Source organism: Aquila chrysaetos, chromosome 3 (assembly GCF_900496995.4).
Source record: "Aquila chrysaetos chrysaetos chromosome 3, bAquChr1.4, whole genome shotgun sequence".
Lineage (NCBI taxonomy): Eukaryota > Metazoa > Chordata > Aves > Accipitriformes > Accipitridae > Aquila > Aquila chrysaetos.
The window spans coordinates 1,625,346-1,645,148 of NC_044006.1; the positions used below are offsets into that span (position 1 = coordinate 1,625,346).

Here is a 19,803-nt window from a genome sequence, read left to right on the forward strand (position 1 = left end):
TGGCTGCAAACCTGCAGAAGCACAGCTTCCAACAAGAAATATTTGGGGAACAATTTTATCTAGTGACTAATGAAATATGAAGGATGAAAATCATCTGGTCTGAAAGGAACAGCATGGGCTGCGATACAGGAGGCTGTAACTCATGGTGCTCAGGCAATAGCATCAGCGTAAGACCTCCCAGTACCATTTGCAGTCTCAAGCTGGGAGAAGCTCCCTTAGTTGGCATGAAATAATAATAATAAAAATTCCACACAGGGCAGCGGTCAACCCCCTGAAATTGTAAAATAGTAAAAGAGAAAGGAGAAAAAGAATTGAGGGAGAGAAACCAGTGACAGCAACATCAGCACTAATGCAGGAAAATGCTTCCCTGAAGGCAAGAGAAACAAGAGGGTTTTTCTGATGTTTCCTTTTCAGTATCTACCATGTGCACTTGAGAAATGAGGCCAAGTTGTACAAAGGATCTGGATCAGGAAGAAGAGTTGTACTAATTCAGTCACGCAGAGGTGTAAAGGAAGCTGGGAATTCGGGTCACCCTAGGGTCTGCTCAGCTACAACGGGTATTGTGTGTACATGAAGTTAGCAGGGCCAAGCTAGATGACTGAGCAACTACAAATGGTAAAGAGCAGCAAATGTTGGAAGACGTGAAGCTGTGAACTCTGCTCTAGTGGTTCCCTTCTGGCCTCCACCAAATCACTAATCCCACCTTCATCTGTAAAATGAGTATTTACTCACCCTCCTAATAACAGGATGAATGTGATTAAAATGGGAGGGTCAAAGTGGAAAGCTATTTTGTTACTTCCCAACAGTAAAGAGACGGAAAGGCTCTGGATTATCTGGATTCAAAGGAATCAAATAATTTTGTGGTCAAACAAAAGTTTTAGACTGTTGCTATGGGAACCATCACATCTCCTCAGAAAGACAATGAATGGCAACTTAATCCTCTCCTATCTGAAAGGGGAAAAATAACCTTCATGTGAACTGCAGGAGTTTCACAGCCAGCCATTGCTGCTCTTCAAACTCTTTTGTCCCATTCCTGAAGATTCTTGCTTGTCTGGGAAGAGAAATCCTCCTAGGCAGCCTCTGAACAAAAATGATGATTATTCTTTTTGTGTTTCTGTATGGCACAAGCTTTCTGCTTGCAGGGTTCTCTGCAGTTCGGTTCAGTCACGCACACACCCGCTTCCCCACAGAGTTTTAAGGATTATCTTTTCCAAGATTTTTCTTTTGTGCATTTTTTTTTTCCTTGAAGGCACCACTTCAAATGAAAAATAGTTCATTCAAGACCTTCACCGTCCACTAACGAGTGAACAGTGGAGATGCCCTGGTTCCTGCTGTCTGGGTAGCATGTAGATGCTGTTATAGGTGCAGAGACTGGCCTTTCATATAATCTTCTGTGCCTCTCTGACCAACTTTTAAAATCTCTCCTCTTCTCCCTCGTCCTTCCTCTCCAAACTCTTGCCTTGTAAGAACTCAGGGTTTATCCTAGGGAGCCAAACACCACAATGACTATTCAGGTGTAACACCAATGCCTGCCTTTATCATGTCTATATCCCAACATAAACAGATGCTGTAGCTTCAGTAAAACATCACAATTCTTTTGCAACCTTAATAAGAAATACATTTTTCTCTTTAAACTTACAAAATTTTATTTTCTCTGTTCTCAGTTTTCAGAAGAAACTGGTGTAGCAATGCTGAAGAGAGACTTGCCAATGCTGGCGCTGCAGCCTTGGTCAAGTAAGGTAAATGGTGCAGAGGAACAACCCTCCAGAAGAATAAAGAGCCCTCAGCCGGTGCTGACTCATCTTTGCCACTGGACACCAGCACATCTGCTGACTCACACTTCTTTTGGGGTTTGGTAACCTTCCAGCTCTTCTCTCTCAGAAGGTTCAATCAATATCACTTAAATAAGTTAAAATAATCTGATTTGATACACTATTGATATTATTCTTCAGTGCAGGAAAGACATATTTACAGGAAATAATAGTAACAACACAGCATTCCATATATTTATGATGAATTTTAAACCTTTACTCTCCATTATAAATACCTTATCCCACACTCTCATTTTACAAGCTTTACAAAGTCTTTTCTTTTGCAGCTTAATCTTGCACAGCTGGTATCAACTCAAAGAGTTCACAGTCAGAAACACAAACAAAATCAGTTGTTACATGTTGTGTGGAGTGCTGTGAAGATCCGAAGGGATAACTCAGTGCTCTCTAGCCCCTTTGCTACAGTTAAAGGCAGCTTACAATCCAGGCAAGTTCAGCTCAAGGAGTTTAAAGGCTAGCAACCAAAACAGCAACACCCATAAGGTCCCCTAACCGACCACCTGGAAGACACAGAATGTACCAGAAGTTTGAGAACAGGTTACCTAATACACTGAAGATTAAGGTCTGTTCCTTTTAATAGTTATTTTTCTTTCTTTAAATATTAGAACACTTCTAGATAAAAACAAGCTGTGCAGCTTGCTAGGAATAAAGGTGTTTTAAGGTTACAACAGAACAAGCCACATCCTGTCGTACATCTACACAGTAACCATCTAACAGCGTGAGAGGCAGCAATAAAGTACAGAGATGCACGTAAAATATTTTCTTCCGAACTTCTTCTTCATACAGCTGCATAAAATATGGTTTTGTAAAATTTGGGGATCCAGGTAAACCATGCCTATCCATTTATTAAAACACTTGAGTCTTACAAACTGAGCAGTCCATCAACCCAGAGCAGTTCAGAGTTCACTACAATCACATACATGTGGAACCAACCTGCAGCCTGAGCAACTGAAATGCCGACGCAGCCGTTCCTGACCATGTGCACGGACACACTGACAGGGAACTGAAGGCTGAAAGAATTGTGCTGAAGCAAAGCAGGGAACAAAGGAGCAGCACATTCTCCCCTAACAAAAGGTACCTGTCAGAATTCATTACGGTTCTTGAAGCAGAAGCTAAAAGGCTCAACACAATGAGACAGAAACCTTCCTATCTTAAATGCTGAGAATTTCAGCAGAGAGTCCTGTAGTATTCTGCTTTCTCCTATATGCAGCAGCACTGAAGGGTGGCAGATATGCAGTACAAAGCACAGCAGTGCACTGGAGGCAAACTCTGGTTGAGGGCATCGTTTATCACACGCTCCCCTGAGTTGTTAATGAAGGGAAGAAACGGCAGTCCTTGGCGACCCTGGCCCAGGAGCCCTCACAGCTCCAGGGGAACCAACCAGGGCCGAGAGGCTTTCGAAATGCAGCCGCTTTCCTAGTTTTAGCAACCAAATAGCCAATCACCTGCCTCTTCGGGGCCAAACCTTGGCCTCTGCCCCGGGGCACAGCGGGCAGAAGCGCCTGAGGGACCCTCCAGCTGAACCACTCACCGTCTGACAGGGGTTGGGGTCGGGGGGGGGGCTCTCCCCAGGCCCAGGGCCCGCTTTCCTCCAGGGCCCAAACCCCACCGGACTCGGTCCCCTCCTGCCCACGGCCCCTCGGGCCTCCACAGCAGCTCACAGGAGACGGCATCAGACCTACCCCCTCAGCCCCGCTCGCTCCTCGCCCCTCTCAGGGGCCCAGGCCCAGGCCCAGGCCCAGGCCCACCGGCAACCTCCCCACCCTGTTCCCATGGCAACGCCGCAGCTCTCGCGAGAGCGCCCGGCAGGAAGTTACGCACCGCGCGGGAAGGCGGGAGGGGGGGGGTCCACGTGATACAGGCGCGGGGATTCCGAACGGCGGGAGCGGAAGGTGAGGGTTTGCCGCCGTGCCGTTCGCGTTGTCATGGCAACCGCCACCGGAGCGGCTTGGGGGGGGGGGGGTGTCCCGGGAACGCCGGCCCGAGCGGCTGAGGGGTCCCGGGAACGCGGGTCGGAGCGGCTGAGGGGGTTCCTAGGCCCCGGGCCGGTTCCTCCGCATCGCCGCGGCCGGGCCCCGAAGTGGCCGTGAGCTTCCTGCGGTGCGGGTCCGCTGGTAACGTCCCGTCCCGAAATATGAGGTAAAATCCGGGCCTTTGGGTATTTCGTCGTGCAAATGAACCTGCCGCCGGTCCGGTCCGTGGCTCTACGTGATGATACCGGCGGTGGGGTCCCCTCCCGGCGTGGCGGTAGGGTAAATGGCGGGCCTGCGGTTCGTTGCAGGGACTTGACGGGAAACATGCCCAAGATAACGCTGAACGGCATCACGGTGGATTTCCCCTTCCAACCCTACGAGTGCCAGGAAGCCTACATGGCCAAGGTGCTCGAGTGTCTGCAGAAGGTGAGTGCCTCCCCTGCCCGGAGGCGTTTTGGTTCATTTACTGTGTTTTATTTCCAATAATAAAGGGCTCCTCTGAAAAGAGATTGTCAGAATTCAAGTTTGCTTTTTGTTGTCCATATGCCGCCTTTTGCAAATCTTCTCTGACCTTCTTTTACTTGTATTTTTGTTTTTCTATATAGTTATTAAAAACCCAGAAGTGTGCGGGTGGCGGTCAGTAGAAATGTAGATAGGACGTTTCTGCCTAAGTTGGGAAGAGGAAGAAAAGCTGAGCAAGTAGGCCATGTGTTCGTGCAGTCTGTCCTTAGCTGTCTGGGGTTTGCATTTGTATTGTTAGTCCTTGGACTGTTAGTGTAATTCAACATTTTATCTATGCTAGGATAATATTACTGAATGAATGTCAAATAAGAAAATGGTTTTTACAATAGTTATCTTTGTTCTGGAGTTGGTTAAAAGATCTCTGTGGTCCCTATTCTTGTGAGAGATCAAACAAGCTTATGGTAGAAGCTTTGGCTTTCCACATGGCTCAGCCTTCCTCCATGTTCTGGGCAATGGCTTGGTTCCTGCTTGGAACGTCCTTGTTTTAAATTAGAAGTGTTGTAAGCCTATTATATACATAAATTCTTTTCATACACTTGAACACAAATTGTCATGGCAGTGCAAGCGCAGCTGCTCATTTTTCTGCAACTTGTAGTGTTCTTATGTGCTTTAAAATCGTAACATCTAGTAGGATGAGGTGTTAAAAGTGCTTGCAAGATTTTCTGCCTAAACTATGATGTGAGATATAGCCTTAATTCTAAAGGAAACTAGCAGTCTGTAATCTAAGGGTCACTTCCTGGTTTTTTTTGCAATAACTTATAATATTTTCATGTATTTTATGCTGAAATGTGGTGCACTCTAGTTGCTCTAAGAGTGGAGACTTCCTCTGCTGCATAAAGGATAATAGCTGGCTCTGGGTTCTAGTTTGAGCCTCACTAAGTTGTTTAGAGGGTCCTGCAGGTCACACATTTATAAAAACTTTATGTGAGGTATATGTGTGTTTCTGTCGTATGGTAGAGTTTACCAGGTAGTGATTGTTTTTTTTACTGAGGAAATGTAGTACTGCACAAAGACCTGCTAGCTGAATCTCCAGATTCTTCATTTGTTCCCTTTTTCTTTTATTTCTCTTCAATAAAGAAGGTAAATGGCATTCTGGAGAGTCCTACAGGCACAGGAAAGACCCTCTGCCTGCTGTGTTCCACTCTGGCTTGGCGGGAACACTTCAAAGACACTATCTCAGCCCGCAAAATTGCACAGCGTATGAATGGAGTGGAACTCTTTCCTGAGAGACCCATGTCATCCTGGGGCAATGCTGCCACAGATGCTGATATCCCAAGTAAGTACTGTGATTTTTATGCTCAGTAGGGGTGATACAGGAATGTTAATGAACACTTGCTTTTATCTATCTTTTGTAATAATTATGTAACTATAAAAGTCATGGAGCCATTGCTTAGCAGCTGAAGCATGGTTTCACCATTTTATAGATTTTAAAGGTGTTTTACGTATTTTTATGTTTTCTTAGAACATTAGAAACTCATTTAGTTCATTTTGTGTGTGTGAATAGTTAGATGACAAAATTTCTTGCTGTCTCTACAAGGCAAACTGTTACCATAGTACCAGCTGGGAAAGGAGACTAATAATATCTCTAGTTCTTCTTTCCATGCTAATAATGTTATTCTGCTTTTTTTTCTCCTCTATTTGGCAGCTTATTACACTGACATTCCTAAAATAATTTATGCCTCCAGAACTCACTCACAACTTACACAGGTCATTAATGAATTAAAGAACACAGTCTACAGGTAAATATGATTTAGGATAATGTTCCTATTCAAAGAAAAGGTGGAGAAACCCGTCTAGTTTAGTTATTGTTTGAATTTATGTGGATGAATGTATAAAAAACAGATATCCACTGAAATGTAGTTCTCTTAATGTGCATGTATAGAACCTGGATTTCTTGTTGGATTGGGTTTGGGTTTTTTTCATACTTCACAGCCTCTCTTGTCTCCTTCCTTTCTTGTTATAGAATCTCCTGATTTTGGTCTGGGTTTGGTTCTTTACTTCACACATTTACTTCCAAAATTCCTTTTTTTTTTTCCTTTTTTCCTTTTTTTTCTGGGGCATTTCTGTAAGGCAATGGGAAGCCATTACAAAGCTGAATTCCTTAGGCTGATGTAAATCTACGAAGAACTTTGTGGTTTTGCTATACCAATGTCTGTCACAGTTTTCAGCTGTTGACATGCCAGTGTGTTGACCAAGCTCTTTGGACAGGCAGTAATCATTTGTTTGTATGTTTCTTGTAAAGATACAGCCTTGCCATAGGAAAAAAAGTATTGTGAATGTTTGTAGTGCATTAGTTCTTGTGATAACCTTACTTTAAAAATCACAGCCAGCTTGCAATAGCTTGTAATAGATGGCAGGCCCCAGTTTATTGGGCTGACCTGTCATAACAGAACCCAGATTTTATAGTGGATGATGTAAGCTGCTACTCATTACCTCCTGCTGTAAACTGCTGCTTATTACCACCCACTGCTACCAGTAGAAATGCAGTACCATAAAGTCAAATAACATGTATAGCTGTTACAGACAGACAAACTTACTTACTGTTTCTGATTCTGACCCTTATTTTGGGCTTATGTATTTCTCCTGAACCTTTCACTTTTGATATATTATACCCAGCCTAGGCATGTACAACTGTGTTCTTCTCTCTTGCCTTATTTTTAACATCAGTTTTGTGTATTCTGTTTGAACAGGCCAAAGATATGTGTTTTGGGTTCCAGAGAGCAGCTTTGCATCAATCCTGAAGTGAAGCGACAGGAGAGCAACCACATGCAGGTGAGAACAGAGCCTTGGAAGCGTGCGCAGTGAGAACATGGAGGTGTTTTGTTTTGGCGTATTGTGTGTAATTCTTAACTCTGACATTGTTTAACTACTTGAGGCTGTAGGGAAAGACAGTAGTTGTAAATGTGTTTCAAGGAACTTCTAGTTTCTAGTTTTGTGAGTGCAAAATTTAATTCTGAGTCTCTGGTAGCATTTTCCATCCAGAGAAGGATGCCATTGTGTAGAACATGAGAGTTAATAGTTGCAATTTACTTTCTGATCTGCCAGTTAAGTGTTTTTCAAGAGCAACAATAATTTCAAAATAGTGCTTCAGTGATTGATTTACCTGTTATTTTTTACAAGTACTTTTCAACACAGTAATCTTTGATATTATTAGTGGCAAAATACAACAAAATTTCTTCTGAGCATCTAAGTGTTCTGTGCTGCATAAAAGAGAGCCTAACTTTTAAGGTGGACAAAGGGACACATAATTTTAAAACTGAACTGTGATTAGCATTTATTCATTAGCTGGTGTTACAGAAAACTAATAGCTCTTCACACCTTAACATGCTTTTCAGTACTTGATGGGCTGTGCAACTCTTGGCTAAAATGTACTATGTTTTACAGATCTACATGTGCCGAATGAAAGTGATGGCTCGTGCTTGTCATTTCTATAACAATGTGGAAGGTGAGTTTGGCTGTGGAAGTAAAGCCCTGTTTTTTGGAGAGGGAGAGATTTGCTAGGCAGGTAGAGAAGTTTGGAAGAGTTGGCAGAATCTGCGGGTGCATGCGCATGTGGGTGTGTGTTTTGCTCTGTGTTAATGTTTTTAAAGAATGAAATGTTAGGAAGTGGATGAGCGTGATGATCAGGGTAACAACAAATCTTTGTGTGATACCTTTATCTAAGCTTGTGGTTCTAATGTAATTTTTGCCAGAAAAGAGTACAGAGAAGGAACTGATTGACTCAATCATGGATATTGAAGACTTGGTTAAAAATGGAAACAAGCACAGGTGAATGATCCCCTCTGACCTTCCTCGCCCTTACTTGTGAAAGTAGTGAAAACTATTTCTCTGCTTATTTTTATTAATACCTTGGTATGAACTTGATGTACACTAAAGTAGCAGAACAATGATGAGAGCAAAGTGGAGTGGCTAAATATGTTGCAGAGACACCTTCCAACAAAATCATGTGTATGCTAAAGTCTTAACTTCTGTTACTGCAGTTTTCATCATACAGCAATTTATTTCAATCCTTACTTGTGTAAAGACTGAATCAGTTCAGAGTCAGGCTCACCAATGTTTTATTTCTCACTTGAGCAGAGGCTACCAATATCATCTGACATGATAAATGATATTGCAGTTTTGTTTCAGATGTAAGAGGATGAGGTGACTGATTTGTTGAGATAAAATAGTCTAGTGCAGCATTTACTTCTAGCTTAAAGGGGTGAAATGATAATGCAGTAATAAATGCCACCCTTTCTCCTTTAATTTATTTTTTCTTTGTTTTGTTGAACTGCACAGCTAGGTATTATTTTCTACACTTCTTTTTACTTGTCTTCTGTGAATGGAGCTAACCATCTGCCCTAAAATTAAACATGCCAGTTTCAACTCCTTAAAGTTGATCAGAAACCCTTGAGAGTATGAAACATAGTACATGAATGTTGAATGCACTCTTAATATTTCTGCAAGTATTACTTTATAGTTTGTACTACTTTTTTTTAAACAGAGCTTGTCCTTATTATCTCTCTCGAAGCCTGAAGCAGCAAGCAGATATTATTTTTATGCCTTACAACTATTTACTAGACTCAAAGGTAACATATATCTTTGCTTTTAAATGCAATTGTTATTTTATTTATCTTATGTTGTCTTTTAATGGATAAGCTGTGAAGAACTGATGCATACCAAGTGAATGCATTATGTGGTATACTTCAAAACTAATCAAAACCCAGTTCCAATTCAGAACCATAGATGATGCCATTTTGTGGTTTTTCTCTGTAAAGTTTTTTCCCACAGTCAAAAAATATTTTCTTTTTTCTTTATTGTTTGAGGTCTTGTATTTTTATAGAATTAGCTTTACAGAATGTGATGCCCTTGTTGTTTGGTGATATTCACCTCCTGAATACAAATCTTCAGTCACATACTGTGCGGTATTTTTGCATGCATTCTGAGACATTTTTGTTTCTGCAGCCAGCTGCATGATTTCTAGAATAAGGAAACTTTCTCAGTAGAGATTGGACATCTCTCTTGGAAATAATTGCTGGCTTTGTAAAAAAAAGCTGTTGCAATAAGTTGTCCATATTTCATGGATAGAAAATGAAACCTTTGAAAACTCTGTTGAGGAAACAAATCTGCTGACATCTTCGTGCAACTTGGAGTAATTAATGAATTATAGTAAAAGCCAGATTACATTCCACTGCTACAAAAGGCAGAAAGACCAAATGTTTAATAAATTAAATAAAATTTTAAAAATCTCTGACCACCTTAAGCAAAGAAGCACTGTGAAATGAAGTTATGTGATCTGGTATTGTTGGGGGTGTTTTCACAGCATCCGCTTCTTGCAAAGATGACACAAGCATAAATTTGTAAAAACAAGGCAAATGCCCCTGCTTTGCACCCCACTCCTTCCACATTCCTGTCAGCCAAAATAGTGACTGAAATTAATTCTGATAAACTTGTGCATCCTGGTATGGTACATCTGCTTTCTTCTTTATTACGATGTCAGTTGTAACCTCCATAAACTTTTACATGATGCATTTTAGCACCTTCAGTTCCAGAGAAAACAATTCTGTGGTTTATATATTAGGTAGCCACAGCGATTACTTGCTGTATTGTAAAAAAAAAAAAGAAATATTCAAAATACATAAAAACCTAAATCTGTCTCATGAGCCAATTTCTCAGTCGATCAAATCTATATTTCTCTGTGGCCTTTTTGTCCATTCCCTCGTTCTCTTTTTCGTCTCTAGAGCCGGAGAGCGCACAACTTGGACCTGAAGGGGACTGTGGTAATACTTGATGAAGCTCACAATGTGGTAAGTTATTTCTGGTCTGTTGCCATTTTTCAAAATTCATCCAAAGAGAAAAACAGACCTGTGCCCTGCTAGAAACAGTCTGTAAAATCCATACTCGGCTATATGTTGTTAATGTTCATTATCATGAACATTTCTTGTTTCTGTGACAGTTAAGGCTTTGTAGTTTAATTAACAGTCCTTTGACACTACTGTGATTTTCCACAAGGTGATAGTTTCTTCCTGAAGGGTGGGTCTCCAAATTTATGAGGGCACTCATTTTCTTGTTTGGAGAGTTCTCGTCCAGGATGTAAGAAATCATGAAAGATCCATTCTTGAAGCTCAGCTGCATCAGCTGTCCAAGTGTAGTAGATGGCAAACGTGACTCTTGTAATATTTCCAGGTGTTCACTCATAGAGAAAAGAAGAAAAAAAATAAATGCTGCATTATGAGATCTTTCTCTTAGTTGGCTCGAAACTGCAGCCCTTTGCCTAAATAATGAAGTGCAAAGGAACATTTGAAACATGTCCCTTTTTTCTGCCACATGCACAGTCTCCCAGTGGGATTTCTGCTAAACAGCTGCAAAGTTTATTTTCTGATTGCATGTTCTTTCAGTAAACAGGCCACTGGAGGGTGTGCTATGTTTGAGTAGAGATGGTCACAGAGTTGCATCCAGTATTTGCTCCTTTTATCAGAACATCTTTTTTTCTGTTGAAAAATGGGTGGAAATCCAGTCATAGTTGTTTGGGTTTTGTTTTGTTGGGTTTTTTTCCCTTTACAGTGTTTAAAAAATATTAATTGATGCAGAAATTAACCAGAACAGCTATTCTAGAACTCCTTGTTTTGCAATAGTTCTCCCGTGGTACTGTCTGTTCTAGGTTAATATGTGGAAACTTAGTAATTACTCTGAAATAAAATTGACTTCTTTCTGATTAGATTGTTTACACATGGAGCTAGTTCAGCATTTTTTTCTTTAACTTATTTCCTCATAGGTATTGCAGTAAAATTTTTGTGTAGGTTAGTAGTCCTTACTATTTCTCTTCATTCCTCAGGGAAAATGATTCTTTTTGTGAAAGAAAAGTTTGTGACAAAGCAATGTGACTTATTTTTCAAGGTCATGAAGAGTTTTGTCAAACTTAGCAATTTGGTGAGTGGTTTTTTTAATAGGAAGTTAGTATGTTTCCTTCCTTGTCTATAATAATATTTGTTCTGGCATGCATTTTGGCCCAAAGTCTACATATGAATAATATGCATTTTACAGTTTGGGGTTTTTTTCTTTTTTTCATGACCCCCCCTTCCCTTTTTTTTCTTCATGCCCACATCTCTGCAAGATCATGAGGGGCAAGGACCGTCTTTTCATATGAGCGAATATAGGGATATGAGTATTTCCTAGAGTGTGAGAGGGACCAGGAAGTAGCTCTTTCGAAGGACAAACTGATTCTCTAACTAAAAAATGTTCTACTTGGACAACTTGTCATCAGGCAGCAAGCTATTTGGCAACTGCATGGGAAAAACAAAAGGATGTCAAGAAAAGTCAATTAGCAGCAACACTAAGAACACAGGGGAGGTGGCACCTATTAAAAACAAAAGGGATCTTAATGATGACGGTGATTTTCTACTAGATAGGAATGGTAGAATGTTGATAATGTGGAAAAGGCAAAAATCTTTTCTACATTTCAGAAGAAAAGAATGACTAGTAATAGTTGAAGTCTTCAGGTGTTTATAAATTGTCCTCTGGTCTGAGCTGGAGATCAGAAATCAAATCAAGCCTGGTCATCTGGACTTTATCATCTATGAAATTGCCTGAGCAAATTGCACATTGAGCAGTCCAAGTAATGCTTCCATTCCTTGATGTTTTAGGAGAAGTTGTGTGAGGAGTCATCTTCTTTTGACTTGACACCCTATGATTTGGTTTCAGCAATGGATGCTGTAAATGTTGTACTGGAAGAACAAGCCAAAGTAGTTCAACAGAATGAAATAAATGCTGAATTCAATATGGAGTTGGCCAATTCAGGTGTGTTGACAACTACAAACCACTCTTTCACTGGGATTATAGGGTGCCACTACCAAGAACTGGAAAATAACTTTTCCTAACAGTTTCTGGAAAATTTACTCTCATTAGAAGATAAATTATGGTTAATTAGTAATCACTGCCAGACAAATACGGAAAGATTTGGCCAAACCAATGTGACACGAGGGGTCATGAAAGAGAACAGTGAATGGAATACAGAAGATGTCTTTCCGTGTACACAGTTCTAGCCTTCATGCCCATAACTTCTGAAAAGGCGTAAAGAAAATAGGAATGAAACAGACATGAAACATCCTCTTTGAAATCTTTCCTTTCTTCAACAGGACTGAACATGGAACTTGAAGATATAGCAAAGATAAAAAGTAAGGTTATTTTTTGTGTTGTTGAAAATTGTTGAAACAGTTTCGAAAGCTGAACAACTATAAACCAGGTTCACGTAGCATTTCTGTAGATGTTGCTCATAACTGAGAAATTCATGGAAGTTTATGTTGTCTCTTTTTTTTCCCAAGAATTTTGTGGAATGTTTAGTTACGTTTTTTTCCCGAGAAGTTGAGATAATGCAGATGAATGCATTACTTTCTTCTTAGCTAGAAATTCCCTTGTTTTCTAATCTTGTCAGTGTGCTGGAATTGTATTAGTTGCATCATTCTGCTGTAGGAACACGATGCTATATAAAGTTAATAGCAAGGGCTTGATGTCTCATGTTTACAAAGCATTTCCAAGAACAGCTTTCCCTTTCTGTAGGGAGGAGTTTAACATTGAGCTGATAACTTAAGCTTCATCTAAGAATTGAGGTCATAAAAGTTTTTGAAGTTGAATATGAATATTTAGAGATGATATCTAGGAAATTGTTTTTGATCATTTTGATTTGTTTACAGAATCAAGAAAATAGCTAGGTTTCTGTCTTTGGTAACAGCCTTTGTAATAAAGTACATTTGAAAAAGAGGCTTAGATGTGTCCCAGAAGTGAGTTTCCATGAACCCTAACTTTTTTCCCTCTTGGTTCTCTTAAAGAAATTCTTCTTCAGCTAGAAAGTGCTATTGATGCAGTGGAGCTGCCACCGAATGATAGTGGAGTCACCAAAGAGGGAAGGTAAATTTCTTCTTGTTAATATGTTTACATGTTAAAAGTATAGCAGATTCTAGACCTAGGTGAAACTGGGTCAGCTGTTAGGATTGGTAGCAGCTGTTAGGATTGGCAGTACTATTCTAGTTTCTGGGAATAGTGTTTGTTCAGGGGTTTGGGTTTCCTTAAATCCCCTTTCTGTAGTAATCATTATTTCTGGTGGAAGTCCCTTTTAAAGTGTTTCAAGAGTAGAAAATCCTATGCTGTGTGTATGCCTGTCGGGTATTCTGAACTGGAAGAAGCTCGTCACTGCACTTCTTTCAATTTTGCATCATGATTTAAACAGAGGTACTAGTGCTGCAGTGATTTGGTCTGAGGTACCTCAGAGCTCTGTAAGTCTAGTTCTAAACTAATGCATATTGTATGTTGTAAAAAAAATCATGGAACTTGCATGCAAATCTGTTTCTAAATTAGTATGTATTGTATGTTGTAGAGAAATCATGGAAGATGTGAAGGATGTAGTCAGTATGCTTTCCGTCATGTCAATATTGTCTGCTGTCTTTATAACTAAATACTTACTTCTATTCCTGTAAATTTGTCTTTGTCATGGAGACAAGAACATGTTTTGCTACTAGATGGTGAAATTGGTGTTGTTATAAAAGAGTAACAGTAATTGTGTCCATCTGATTATTTACAGTGATTACCCACTTGTGCTTTTTCTTTGTAAATTGCAGCTACATCTTTGATCTGTTTGCAGAGGCCCAAATAACATTCCAGACCAAATCGTCGCTCTTGGAGTCACTAGAGCAGATTTTACAGTTTCTTTCAGGCCGTAAGTGTAAATTTATTAGTTGTTTCACTCAGACTTTTCTCTTTGATATAAGTAACTGGAAGTTTGCGTTGTTCGGGGAGAGGAGGAGAAAGGCTTGTTTAAATTTAAATTATAAAGCTTTTAAAAGCTAAAATCTGATACTGAGGACCTGTCTCTTTTTATCAAGACTTGCTGCAAGGTCCTCTGCTGGGAAACATGTTTTATGTCTGTTCATGCAACAGAACTAGTTTTAAGAACCACTTTTGTGTCAAAACCTGAGTGTGTACCAACGTATGTGTGCGCATGTATGTATACATAGAGGGTTTTTGCCCACAACAGTATTCTTCTCTAAACCCAGAAGGATTGTGGGGTGGAGCTTGTTTACATTTTGCTGATGGTGTTTTTAGTGTCTTGAGTTCTTCCCTGGTCATGGAGTTATGAAACAGGAATGCTGGGAATCACACAATGTGGGGTTTGTTTGGTTGGTTTTTTTCTTGATTTGGCAAGCTTCTGCTCTACTGTCTATCAGCATCTTGTTCTTAATTTGCCCTTCTGCAAAGAAAAATATCCAACTTCTACATGTGCTAAGAAAATTATTTAGTTCTTAGTCTTAGCAGACTTTTCAGTAAAAATCGTTGAAGAGAGCAAGCCCACTCCATGGAGACTAGAGTATAGACTGTCAGTTCTGCAAGTGCATCTTTTGAGAGCACATCTATCCTTCCTTTTTTTTTTCCCCAGCATCTTTCTCCTTTTAGGCTGTTTGCACTCTGGCTTAATAGGCACATATGTTTATCATTTCTGTGGTCAAATTCTCGTCTTCAGTGTATTTCATAACGTTCTTTTAACTGCTCCTGTGTAGTCACTGTTTTAAGTATAGTCTCCTCTTCTACTTCCTAGAAGCTTGGAGATGATTGTAAAGGGCTATTTATAGCTATAGCAAAGGTTAGTTTTGTCTCTCTGCATAATGGGGTAGTCAATGCTCTATTCTTTTTTTTTTCATGAGACTAATATTAGTTGTATGAGCTTTTGAAAAAGTAACCAAACAGTTTAATCGTGCTTATCTTTGTTTTAATTACTTCCTTTCCAATTTTTAATGTAGAGGAGCCTTAAGAAGTTTATGTAATTTGTCTCAGATGACAGCTTCCCAATGCGTCAGAGACATGAAACTTCCTTTGGAATGCCAGTTTTAACATTTCTCCTTGCATCTTGAATAATGATGAAAAACTTGAAATAATTTGTTTCAGATTGTATTTTCAAGTCATTGTATGCAGAGCATTGTGCTGTTCAGATAAGATAGGGATATATACAAATGGGTGTATACTTGTGTTGTAAAAGTAATCATGTGTTATTCTGTCTAGGTACTGGGATGTTTGTCAATACGTCTGGATTGCATAAGCTCTCAGATATTATCCAGGTAAATAATTCTGCTTCTATATATGTCTGAAGGATAGAAGAGTTCGTTTAAAAAAACGTGGAAAGACATTGGATCCTTTTTATTCTTGATTGTATGTACACTTGTGCAGTGATGGAAGTCTGTGGGTTTTTGAGGAGAAAGCTGCTGCCTAATGGGATGGTCTACTTTGATTTTTACCCAGGCTGTTCTTTTACAGTTTTGATGTCCCTTTCTGGAGATGCTTGATTTAAATTTGTCTGGTTTTAGCCTCCACCAGGTGGAGCTGGGTTATTGAGCTGTTTACTTTCTAGCAGCAATATTTGGGAATATGAGACCTTCTCATGAAATAATGGGACAGACTAAGGAAAAAAAAGGAAACAAAAGATAATTTAACTCTATTTTTTTCATTTAATTATTAAATTAAGGGATCTGTAAAATAAAAATCTTTGTAGTGCCACAGGAACTGAATGTGACACTTGTAGGTATCCATATGGTGCTGTCAGTCCTCTCCCTGTTGTGCACATGGAAAAACTGGGCCCCATAAAATTAGAAGGTGCAATGGGCCAGTGGCCTGAAATTCAATTTCTAGCTTCCCTCTGAAGTTGACCAAAGCTCTAATAGTCTTGAGTGGTACTCAAAGAGAGGGTAATGTTTGGACAGCTTGAAGTTCAAACACAATAGCATCTTAGCTATAGTGTTACATATTGGAAAATCTGCTGACACTTGGGATTAAGTTCACTATATTCCCAGAATTTGGTGATTTCAGAGCATCATCTTGGCCTGAGTTACTGAGTGTCAGGTTGAATTAGATGTTTTCCTGACAGTGAAACAAGACCTTTACTTCCCAAATGCTTGTGAGTTCTTTGGGGGGAAAGAGATCTTTTTGATCCATCTTTAGTAGGTGGGTGATAATAATGATGACATTTTAATGTATGTTAATCATTGCTTTTCTGTCTTGGTTTAATGATTTTTTTTTTTTTTTTTTTTTTTTTTTTTTGTATTAAAAATTATAATGCAGCCACTGATGCAAGAAATTCCATGAAGTTAAGTCTGTTGTGGCTGGCAATGTTCAGCCTCTTTGTAGTTCTCTGGTTTTGTTCTACTCACTGGTAGCCTGCCTAATAGATTAGCTGCCAGACTTTTTCAGAAATCCTTGATGTCGTAGATCTTTCTTCTGGAAAATGTGCTGCTTACAAGTATCATCTATGTTTATAGAAAGCACAGGAGTGTCAAAAAAGGTGATAAAATAATGGAAACACAGGCAGGAGGAGAGTAAAATCTATGCAAGAGCAAAAATGAGGAAGAACACAGCAATTTATTTAATCTGAAAAGTTAATTACTTCTGTGTCTGGCGCTGCATTTGGCAACAGCATATGAACTCTTTTTTTCTTTCCTCAATATTCTTCCTTATTTGCAGAACACTCGTTAGAAGATTTGTAATAAAATTCTTTTCTATCTGGGTGCGGTACTGACTATGTACTTCATTTTTCCCTTTTTGCTGAAGGATTTATAACAGTCTCACTTACTTTTCCCTTTACTTGAGATTATTACTGTTTATAGGTTTTAGTGTCCCTTTTAAGTAGACTAGGAGGGATTAAATAATCTAGATTTGATTTTAGCCATGTTCTCTATAAGTCCTATCCTGAGTCTTGGATTTTATTTATTTATTTTGAATGACACTGCTCAGGTCAAATCTACTGACAACATTCAGGTAGTCTTCCTCCTGACTGCTAGAAAATCTTACAGAGAGGAGGTGTGAATTGTTCAGTATTGTTGCTTTTCACCTAAGAATTTACTTGCTATCTTAGCTTAATTTTGAATCCTCTTCTTCTAGAATTGGAATTTAATAGAAAAGTATAATCTTTGTAATTTAAAATTTTCTTAAAAACATTATTAGATGCTTGTGAGAAAACAGACAGCTCCAGTTAACACAGTAATTCCTATAGATGATTCATTTTTCTTTCTGTGCTTTGTCTAGTAGTACATCTAGTAGTATGAAGTCATGTTGCACCTGTTATGCTGGTGGAGAGCATACATGTCCAAAATGACACTGCAGAATAACACCCCATGTAAAACTAAAAATGAAGAAATGTATTCGAACTTTGCAGACCTGCATGATAAAGACAAGTTATCTAGCTGTTTTTTGAACAGTCCTGGTAGGTTTGCAATACTGAACTCATCGAATGCATGGATGTTTGTGAGGGTGTATTTGCAGCGGCATACACAGTATTTCATTTTTATAGCAGTGGTTCAACAAAACCTATGTGTATGTTCTGATACGGTAGTAGCAATTTGTGTACACTGATACCAAAATGATTTGTACTAGAAGGTGAGTGTCCCTGTTCTGTGGGGAAGGTGAGGTATGCTTAATTTAAATTAATTTTGCAGCGTTTCAAAGCTGAGAGATGAGAAGATTCAGAAGTAGAAGCCAGGTCTCCTGACCCCAGTGACTGGAGCCCACAGATTGGTGTGTGCTGCAGGACGGGGAATAATTAAATGTCTGTATGTGCTCTTTTAGCCTGTGGATAGATGAAAGGTGATTTGAATTGGAAGAGCAGTCTTTCACTGAAAGCTAAGATCCCTTTGCTGCTGCTGCTGAGGACATGCACATGGACAGTTATTGCAAATCATCTGCCACGTGATAGTTTGTTGTCTTGAGATACTTTCAAGTAGGACTAGGTCACAGAGTCTTCACTGGTTAAATGCAGAGCCTTGTCTTCAAGACTTAATTTATAACCAGCTTGTTATTAACAATAACTTTTTTTCTTCCTTTTAGAATAACACTTACCAAAATCTTTTTTGTACAACCTATCTTTGGCTGTTTTTCAGAAGTTAGTATTTGCAGGAATTGTACTTTTTTTTTCAACTGGTGGAGAACAGCTTTCTTGTTGCAACTACCTGATATTCTTATGAGCATGGATAATTCCTCTTAAATGTCTGAAGAAATTTTGTTTAGAAAAATTAACAGAAGTTATAAATACTTGAGAACCACCGCTGTTTTCACTGAAGTTGCACTGGAATGCCGTATGTTTGAAAGAGCATCACCCTTAGTCATAAGACATCACATACAGGAAAGGGGAAGAAGCATAAGTCTATGCAGAAGAGTTGATAGAAACTTTTAATTTAATATATGGACAACTAGATATGATTACAACTTTTTTTTTCTAAGCAAAGTATTATTAGTGTAGGGTATCATGGCTGAAATTTTAAACTAAGGAAATTCAAAAAGTTCTTTTACACCCAGTTGTAACTCTGTGATCTCATGAACGTGTAGTGTGTTTGTGTTTATCCACAGCCAGAAGTCGTGAACAGTGTGAATAATAATACTGTCATTTGTATAGTTTGAACACGTTTAGATACTGGCTTGCATTTTTTTGGAACAATGAGAAAGCCATGTAGTTAGCAGGAATTACCTGTAAAAATGTATTTATTCAAGATTCTCTGTATTTAATAACAGGAGCAAGGAGATAGATTTAAGGTTATCACAGCAGTAACTTGTGGAGATACTTCTCAGTGCAAAGATACCTTAGGGGTTTTGCCGGAAACCATTGTTAAATCTTTCCATTTGTTTACATCCATTTTCCAGACAGTATTCAACATTGATTCTCCAGAAGGCACAACAGGTTTTATGCTACATCAGTCGATATCTAAATATTATAAGGTATGGGATGCTTTGTGATCTACATTCTTCCTTGCTGGCATTTAATGTCTCTGCTTAGTGTATCCAAGACTCAGAACGATGTGGATAGTATAGCAAATGATGGTGTTGGTTACAGGGAGGATATGTAAGTTCTTCCAGAAACAAACAAGCAAATAAAACACCAAAGGAACTGTGGTTAGTGTAGGTTCCAAGGAAAAATGGGTGCTATACAGTAGTTTTTAAAGAAACTCTAAAATGAAATTAGGAAAGTGCAGCAAATGTGAATTATTGAAAACTTTGATACTGCATATTATGCAGGAATTGATGTGCTCTTCCAATAACCGTTCTCTTGACTTAAGTTTAGCCTACTACCAAGCAAGTACAGGAGAGCCACTGAACCTCCCTCCCGAAGTCCTTAGAATTTATTTAGAGTTTGGGACTTACGGGCTAGGATACTATAATGAATTTTAGGAACAGACTTTTTTTTTTTTTTTTAGATAAAAGGTAACTTTCATATGAAGTTTAAGACTTGATACTATTTTTGTTGCCAAATGAAGCAAGACTTTCTAACACAATACTTTTTTTTTTTTTTTTTTCCTAGTCTGCGTGTTTTATTCTGGTGGACAATACCGAAATAATTGGGTTCTTTGTCCCTGCTCAGGGCAGCCCATGAAAAGCTGCTCCTATAAACTGACTCAAAATGGCTGGTTAAATGGTGGTACACTTCTTTGCTCCTTGTTAGATATGTTATGAAAGACTGGAGACAAAATAGGAAAGAC

At 39.1% G+C, this 19,803-nt stretch overlaps 1 protein-coding gene across 13 annotated transcripts in view; it reads left to right on the top strand.

Moving 5' to 3' along the window:
• Positions 1 to 3,657: 3,657 nt before the first annotated feature.
• RTEL1 (regulator of telomere elongation helicase 1) overlaps positions 3,658 to 19,803 on the top strand; it is a 53,027-nt gene continuing 36,881 nt past the window's right edge. For 8 of the 13 annotated variants that reach the window (XR_005932093.1, XR_005932095.1, XM_041122552.1 and 5 more), the window contains exons 1-15: positions 3,798 to 3,968; positions 4,111 to 4,228; positions 5,402 to 5,600; positions 5,970 to 6,063; positions 7,015 to 7,096; positions 7,709 to 7,769; positions 8,017 to 8,092; positions 8,808 to 8,892; positions 10,045 to 10,110; positions 11,947 to 12,100; positions 12,439 to 12,477; positions 13,129 to 13,207; positions 13,915 to 14,012; positions 15,350 to 15,405; positions 18,971 to 19,045. Coding sequence is in view for 10 of the 13 variants with exons in the window: in XM_041122552.1 (XP_040978486.1) it covers positions 3,964 to 3,968; positions 4,111 to 4,228; positions 5,402 to 5,600; positions 5,970 to 6,063; positions 7,015 to 7,096; positions 7,709 to 7,769; positions 8,017 to 8,092; positions 8,808 to 8,892; positions 10,045 to 10,110; positions 11,947 to 12,100; positions 12,439 to 12,477; positions 13,129 to 13,207; positions 13,915 to 14,012; positions 15,350 to 15,405; positions 18,971 to 19,045 (1,287 nt within the window). In the remaining 3 variants the exon portion in view is untranslated. Of the gene's footprint in view, positions 3,722 to 3,795; positions 3,969 to 4,110; positions 4,229 to 5,401; positions 5,601 to 5,969; positions 6,064 to 7,014; positions 7,097 to 7,708; positions 7,770 to 8,016; positions 8,093 to 8,807; positions 8,893 to 10,044; positions 10,111 to 11,946; positions 12,101 to 12,438; positions 12,478 to 13,128; positions 13,208 to 13,914; positions 14,013 to 15,349; positions 15,406 to 18,970; positions 19,046 to 19,803 lie in introns of those variants that run through there. The other 5 variants (XR_005932094.1, XM_041122546.1, XM_041122547.1 and 2 more) reach the window with 3 other exon arrangements.